The sequence below is a fragment of the Austrofundulus limnaeus genome, unplaced genomic scaffold (assembly GCF_001266775.1).
Source record: "Austrofundulus limnaeus strain Quisiro unplaced genomic scaffold, Austrofundulus_limnaeus-1.0 Scaffold1150, whole genome shotgun sequence".
In the NCBI taxonomy this organism is placed as follows: domain Eukaryota; kingdom Metazoa; phylum Chordata; class Actinopteri; order Cyprinodontiformes; family Rivulidae; genus Austrofundulus; species Austrofundulus limnaeus.
In genome coordinates this window covers 17,385-25,769 of record NW_013953552.1, presented here as the reverse complement: position 1 = coordinate 25,769, position 8,385 = coordinate 17,385, and the positions used below count along the sequence as shown (strand labels likewise).

The following is an 8,385-nucleotide window of genomic DNA, read 5'->3' as shown; positions in this document are numbered from 1 at the left end:
AAAAAAGAACAGTATCATCAGCATACATTAAAATATTTGAATACTTCAATATTTTTGGATTCTTTCTTCAAAGACAACTCGCCACCGAAGGGATCAGTAACTTTAATGCTTAAAGTTAAAAAACACATCGCAATCGGTCACCAGTGACTCGAGAAGTGCAGATGCGTTATCCAGGCTACTCTCCCTCCCACTGTTGGCTGGCCAATGTACGTAAATCCCATCCATCAAATCAAACCCCTTCCAGTTCTTTCAATTGGAACAGCTCCTTTCATTATGGTCCTTAATCGTGCGGTAATCGCATTTCAACTTTTTCAGTTTGTCCYGACATTGCTTCGGGGTTCTGTTGTAGCCACGAGTGGCCATCAGCTCCAACAACTCCTTACATACCTTCTCATTGCGAGTCAACCCATCCAGCTCGCTTTGGATCTTGTCCTCTGCCACCAAGCACAAAAACTCATGCACCTCTGCATTGGACCATTGTGTGGATTTCCGTTCTGCCWGTCTAAATCTTGATGTGAATTCGCACTGCAATAATTGAAAAAATGGGGCGCCTCCAGTTGTTATAAAGGCAGTTCAGACTCTACCAGGGACTCCACCCCCTAGCCAATCAGTGACAAGCAGTGCTCTGACATTTTGGTGTCGACTGGGACTGCTTGGAACCAAGATGAGTAGGTACTAAAAAAGGGGTGGTTCTATGAATCGGTTCTAATGGAAATGGCTTGGAACCATTCCGAACCGTACAGACACTACACCAAGTGACCTTAGTGGAAAAGGGGCATTAGAGTCTGTGTCTTATCTTGCGWAGTCCTTAAAATGTAAACTCTTTAGACATGTTCATGTATATTTGTTTATTGTATAGTCTTTATTGTGACATAATGATTATACATTTATTGTACATTTTTCTAATGTCACTCTATAATATTTGKTTTTTATGGACCACACACCTTCACATTTACCCCACTGTTACCATCCGTCCAAAAGGTCCCTCTGTGCCCATACTCTCTGACAGTAGTCCCTGTCCTAAGATATCAGATTAGCAATTAACTTTCAGAGTGCCCATTCTAGTTCACTTAAAAAACAAATAAAAAAGACAAAACCTAGAATATTGTAAAAAAGTTCATTTTTTTATTAGTTCAAAAAGTGAAACTTATGCATTTCATAGATTCCATTATCTTTTACCCGCTTCTTCATTTCAGGGTCATGGGGTGACTGGGACCCATATCCAGCAGTCACTGTGAAAGGGGCAGAGTACACCCTGGACAGGTCACAAGTCCATCACCAGACAAACAACCTTTCACCCTCTCACTCACACCTAGGGTCATTTCAGTCACCAATTAGCCCAGCATGCATGTTTATGGTTTGTGGGAGGAAACCTGAGTACCAGGAGAAAACCCACACATGCACAGRGAGAACATGCAAACTCTACCCAGAAAGGTCCAGAGCTGGGAATTGATTCAGCAACCTTCTTGGTGAGAGGCAGCAGCTCTACCAACTGAGCCAGTTTACTTAGATGTATTACACATACTGRTACTACTGYATATCACTGTTGATTCAACCATCATCTATGGTTATTACCATAAACGCCATTCAAATGAGTATATTTTAAATGTCTTCAACATGGATTTGGTATTTCTGCAACCATGTTTCAACATTAATTCACTCATGTTTTGCTATCTGGGAATGCTTTGACGAATTTTTTATCATGTTTCAAACATTTTGAAGAGGTGAGGTTTGACCAAAAGTGCAAGCAAAAAGTTTTTTTGCACTTAATTAAGCTTTCCATGTTGAGTTCATTTTAGTTGTTTAAATCCTGTATGTATTTGTCTGTTGATTTACAACACTCTTGGTTCCACCAAKGTACAGGTTTACATTTCTTTCCAACACGTAACATTGTACTCTGTCAAAACAAAAGCTCGGCAATGAAAACACCAACAACCACTAGATGGTGACAAACGGTGTTTATTTTATATGCCATGAAGTACATTTCGTAGAAAGTATATGAATAAACAGTATTTTGTTTATAAAAATGACTTGGCTATTTAAAAAATATTGATGTAGATCCTTACAGTTTAAAAATAGTTTCATGTGACCATATCCAATGCAAACTGGAAATGATTTTATTTGTTTAACTGTATTATAGAGTAGATATGCTGGTATAAAGTATATTCTCACTCATCCAGGATGTAGAAAATAAAAATAAAAAAACGAAGCAAGTGGACTTCTGTTTGTAAAAGTCTGGTCACTTACTTTTCTCTTTTTTTCCTTTTCTTTCCTGTACATTAAACGGTGAATCAAAACATTGTGAAATCATTAGAAAAAGTCAGTTTTGACAATAAATCCTATAACTTCATTTGTACTGTAAATACCTATTTTTATATACCTTGTGTGCTATTAATTGCAGTAAAAGCACACATATAAAACAATCAACGATGTAAAAATTTGTTTGTTAAAAGTTGTTACAGGGTTTGGTTGAATCTGGGTGATTTTAAGGCAGAAATACTCTGTTCTGAAGTGTTTTGTCAAAAGTACTTGCGACAAAGCTTGCAACAAGTAATTATTGAAGGTACATCTTCAACTTATTTCTCTTTGAACAGAATCCAATTTAAGCTACAAACTGTTGCAGTAGTAGCTGAAGCTGATCCCCAACTGAGCACTAATAATGTGCCTAAGGTCTTTACTAAAAATGGTGCCATTGACCACTTAAGAATTTGAATGTCTTCATAGTTTTAAAATGTTCTTGTACCCTGTACACATTCAAGATGCCCTGTGTCAGATTCAACAAAAAGAACATTTAACTCCATGTCTTCTCCATGTTTTACAGCTACAGTTTTGATGTTTTTTTATGTTTCAGTTTGGGTCTGTGAACATAAAGCTGATGGAACTTGATACTAAAGCTAAAGGTTTGTCTCACCTGCCCAAAGGAAATTCTCCCAGAAGCTTTGTGGCTTCTCAGGATGCATTTAGGGAAATTCCAGTTTAACTTTTTAAGATTTGGTATTCTCCTTGGGAATTTTCCATTAAGTCTACTCTAGCTCAAACAGTGACCAATGGTGCTATCTGACACTGATGTACTCAGAGATTTTTTATTAATAATCGTCTTTTCAACAACTCTTGCGTTCATGCCCAGGTTGGCCATAGTCCTGTGGATCTAAAACCTCTGAATAATGTGTGTGGCTGCAGTCAGAGGAGGAACAAGCTAATTGGAGAAGGTCTCATAGCATTTACCTTTAACATACTTGTAAATACTGTTATTGTCTTTCTGAGCACCTGAGACAACTCTATTCTAATGTCCTGATAAATCTCAACAATCCAGGTAGAAAACTAACAAAGTTAGGTCCTCTGGACGGGTTCTTCTTTGTTGAAAATTTGTTTTGTCTCTCCTCCAACAGGCTTCTTCTGTGTGAGGAGTAACAGGTGAACTCAGTCTAATGAGCAGTGCCTCAAACAAGTTTAACAATGACAATCACAACTGTTAGTTTACAGGCAAAAGTGATTATTATAGATGGGTGGTTGGGCTTGCGATACACATTCAGTTTCCAACCGGACTCCATCTGAGACGTTACAGTCCAGGAAAGCCAACCTGCATGTAACATGAAAAAACCCACCCACATAGACCAGTTTTTGTGGTTTGACTGCCATCACCCACTGTAACACAAGTTAGGGGTCCACGGGACTCTGTACCACAGAGCAGACAGTGTCCCCACAAACCCAGGAGGCAGGGAGAAAGAGAAATCACACACAAAACAGGTACTAGAGCAGTGTGGATTTGCCAACTGGATTATCCTCAATGCAGACAAGAAACACAAACAGGACTCCAGCCACCAGGTGAATATGAAGACACCAGACCAGTCGTCATTCCATATGTGGCGGGAGTTTCAGAAAATCTGAGACGTTTATTCTCTAAGCATGACGTCCCAGTGCCTTTCAAACCCCAAAACACATTACGACAAAGATTAGTTCACCCCAAAGATCCAGTTCCCCAACGAAAACAGAGTAATATTGTGTATGCTGTTAAGTGTCAGGAGGGAAACAAAGCAACCACTGCTCAAAAAGATGAGCCAGCACAGAAGAGCCACATCATCAGGCCAGTACTCTGCAGTTTACACTCATCTACAGACCAGTACTCTGCAGTTTACACTCATCTACAGACCAGTACTCTGCAGTTTACACTCATCTACAGACCAGTACTCTGCAGTTTACACTCATCTACAGACCAGTACTCTGCAGTTTACACTCATCTATAGACCAGTACTCTGCAGTTAACACTCATCTACAGACCAGTACTCTGCAGTTAACACTCATCTACAGACAGTACTCTGCAGTTAACACTCATCTACAGACCAGTACTCTGCAGTTTACACTCATCTACAGGCCAGGACTCTACAGTTTACACTCATCTACAGACCAGTACTCTGGAGTTTACATTCATCTACAGACCAGTATGCAGTTTACACTCATCATCAGGCCAGTACTCTGCAGTTTACACTCATCTACAGGCCAGGACTCTACAGTTTACACTCATCTACAGGCCAGGACTCTGCAGTTTACACTCATTTACAGAGCAGTACTCTGCAGTTTACACTCATCTACAGAGCAGTACTCTGCAGTTTACACTCATCTACAGGCCAGCGGTCACTCTTTCAGGGATGAAGATGTTCTCATCCTTGATAGAAAGGAATGTTGGTTTGAGAGAGGAGTAAAAGAAGCCATTTTATGCAGTGAAACTGTCCATCCTTAAATAGGGGAGGAGGTCTCGGTGCACAGTAGTCCCCCTCCTACAATTATGTTATTGCAAGAATGACTCAGCCCTCTGGTAACAATAGGTGATAATCAGGACCCTAACTATTTACTGTTAGGCTGATGATCCCCTTTGCATGTAAATTAATGGTTTTGATTGTCATTGTTATACTTGTTTGTCCACCATGTGGAGGTGCTGCTTATAAGGTTTAGTTCACCTGTAATTGTTGAGACGTTTCTTGGAGGAGAGACTAAATGCTTTTTCAACAAAAAGAACCCGTCCAGAGGAGATGTATTTAACTTTTTTTACTCTGTCTTAAACTGTCTGTGGTCCATGTTCAGTGTGGTATACAACATAATATCAAACAGAACTTGACAACTATTTTAAATGGTAAATGGACTACACTTATATAGCACCTTTCTATCCAACCAGAATACTCTAAGTGCTTCACACTACAATCTGTGTCCTCATTTACCCATTCACACAGCACACTATTATCTCTCTATAAAGCTAATACAAGTAAATCCATCTATAGAGACTAATGAGATTTAAAATCAAACTCATACACTGATGGGACACACATCAAAGACAGTGGGGGTCAAGGGTCTTGCCCAGGGACACTTGGACATATGACAGAAAAGTGGGAAATCGAATAGCCAACTCTCACATTAGAGGAACGACTGCCTTAACCGCTCTGCCACAGCCACCCCCATTTAAATAGGCAGACTGACTAGATTGAAGACAACTGTGGTGCTAATTACAGACACACCTTAGTTTAGAATGTCTATTTGATCAAATTATTTTTAATTTTACTCACCATTACTTTTGCCAGTTTCAAGTTCTTATCAGTGACCATTGTGTGTTTTTATTTCCTTTACAAACGGGTCCCAATCAAACCAATCTAAATCTGTATCTGATGAATCATTGACCAAATTTCAATGAAACGTTCAGGAAAATAAGTCATTGGTTTTATCTCTACAACTGATCAATATTTCAAACCAGTTCAGTTCAAGACATGTTAAATCCATCTCAACTTATAAAACACAAAATAGCTATAATTCAATACATTTTACAGATATAGTGCTAACATTTTGATTGTTTGAAACTGAGAGTCTTTCACAATAAACACACAAAGTGCTACTTAATGCACAAGATTGTTGCATAAAGATTTAGTATTAACTCATGGAGTCAAACCAATTTGTCTGTCAGCAAAATATTTCATGAACCACTGAATAGATTTCAATAAATCTTTTGGATATAATCAGTGGATGTCTAAAACTGAACAGCTACAAAATTAACTAAGTACATTTTTCAGATATTGAGCTGAATTCCTATTGTATCTGAGAGCCATCCAAGACAAAAACTAAATGTGACGTCTTGTAATATTGTGTGACGTTGTACTTGAAGTTTTTTTTAAGGTTTGACAACATAAGTTTATGTTTGTCTAATGCTCTGACATGAAAGGTGACAGGTGAGATGCAATCCTTCAAGGAATGCCAGGCTTTGGATTGAAACCATATGTTTGACTTGTAACAACAGATTTCTGAAGTTCTATTTACTGACTGAGGTTTTATAAATTAAATGACCATAATTATATATAATATTACTTTCAAAACTAGCAGCCAAACTGTATGTGTGTGAGCTTCTAGAAAAGACTTTGTGCACATTTGGGAATTTTGTCAAGTTTGTACTGTTTATAATACGGGTTAAAACATTTACAATTCTGCAATTCTTTTCTTTTTTTTATATATTTTATCTCAAATTTAACAACAAATATGCGTGCTTCTTTTTAAACCCAGGTAACACAATGCCTTTTTTGAGTGAAACAGTAGCATGTCTGATGCAGTTTGGCCTTCAGGTACATAATAACAGCAGCTGTTGTTTTCTCTGACTCCAAAGCTTTTTGAATCCAGGTCTCAGAGTGGAGGTTTTTTGGAAACCCCCTAGCAATTTATGTAAAATTGTGCACGCATATTACGGATGGCTGCAGTCAATATTTTGTCTGGTTTGAAGATTTCTGAGTAGCACTGATCTCAAATTCTATTATGGCCGACTTGTGCATGAAAAGCTGCAATAGCTGCAGGAATAAAATTTGATTTTCATCTCTGTTGTTGTCTCAAGAATTTAGCCACACAGATTACTAACATTATCACTATCAATAAATGTTGAAACTTCTAATCTTTTTGTATTGTCAGAAAGAAACGTTGAAAGTCTCAGAAGGCTTCATTTGCCCATGTTAACCTTCCTGTAAGAAGATCCTCTGATTAGTATCTCAGTTTAGGCCTTTCTGTGGGGAGTTTGTGTGTTCTCCTTGTGTTCCTCATGGACTTCAGCTTCATTCCATGGTTCTAAAGACACACACGTTAGGTTAACTGAGTTCATTTAAGTTTAGGTAATGTTAATGTGTGTGTGTGTGCGTGCAGTGAGGGTATACCAATGCACAATAGTCTCACCACTACACCACTACATGCATCAACCCCAGTCTGTTAACTGCTGGACTCATCCCCAACAACCCTGGAAAGTGAATGAATAAGAATGTGGTTCCTTTTTTAATCCTGCCTTGGCTTTCATTAAAAACAAAAAACAAAATGAAACAACACAAAAACAAAAACAGTTAGGCCAGAATGCTCTGACAAGGCATCGCAAAATTTTGCTTTCTTTTCTTATCTTGGTTTTCTGAACTCTACTTTCACGGAACAGCTCTTGAGTCAAGTTCTTCATCTGCCATCTTCTTTTTCTTTGCCGTGTCTTTCATCTTGTCACTTATTTTCCCAGTCTTCTTTTCAACTGCTGTCGCTGCTTGAACTTCATTCCTGAAAACCAAACACACATAAATTAAAATGGAAAATTAAAAAATGAACTGTGGGCCACGATAACAGTTCATGATTTGAATATTATATTATATTATAGGACTCTACATTTAAACTTTAGACAGTACAGCTACTGAATAACATTACCAGAATACACTGCCCTTTAGATATAGTCCATGAATGGGCCAGCACCACAACCGGGCCAGTTGTAGTATTGGCAGATTGTGGCATACCATCTTAAAAACAATGCAATCATTGCCAGACCTGTGTCATGTTTTGCAAGGAGCACTCACACAAACTAAAATGTAGAAGCCCACCAGGATCTAACAAGCTGTCATGCCAGCAGTGCCATCTTGACACCACATATGGCCGACACCTGTCTGCTATGTAGCTGTTTTTTTTCATCTGGCTTGTTTTAATTTAGAATACAGCATTATTATTTTAACTCTTAAACAAGTGACTGATCATGTAACTTTCTGCCTTTCATCAGCATTTTTGCAGGGTGGTGATGTGACCATGATGACAGTGATTTTCCCTGTTGGAGAATTTCTTCTTTGTCCTCTCTCGTAGTTTGAAGACTGCAGAATTTGCCTGACCTACTCAGCACTGATTTATTAGTGACACCTGGACGTCAGCTACCAGTAATTGTCTCTAACTCACTTACAGACTCCAGTGGAAACATATTTTCAAAAGCTCACAATCAACCCTTGTGCTCCATTTTACACATTACAGCGGGAAAAATAAGTATTGAACACGTCACCATTTTTCTCAGTAAATATATTACTAGAGGTGCTAATGACATGAAATTTTCACCAGATGTTGGTAACAACCCAAGTG

General features: G+C 38.4%; 1 protein-coding gene across 2 annotated transcripts in view; it reads right to left on the bottom strand.

Annotated features, from left to right (window-relative positions):
* Positions 1–5,587: 5,587 nt before the first annotated feature.
* atoh8 (atonal bHLH transcription factor 8) overlaps positions 5,588–8,385 on the bottom strand; it is a 17,731-nt gene continuing 14,933 nt past the window's right edge. For both annotated transcript variants that reach the window (XM_014030969.1, XM_014030970.1), the window contains one exon: positions 5,588–7,551. In XM_014030969.1, coding sequence (XP_013886423.1) covers positions 7,546–7,551 — 6 coding nt within the window. In that variant the 3' untranslated portion in view covers positions 5,588–7,545. The remainder of the gene's footprint in view (positions 7,552–8,385) is intronic.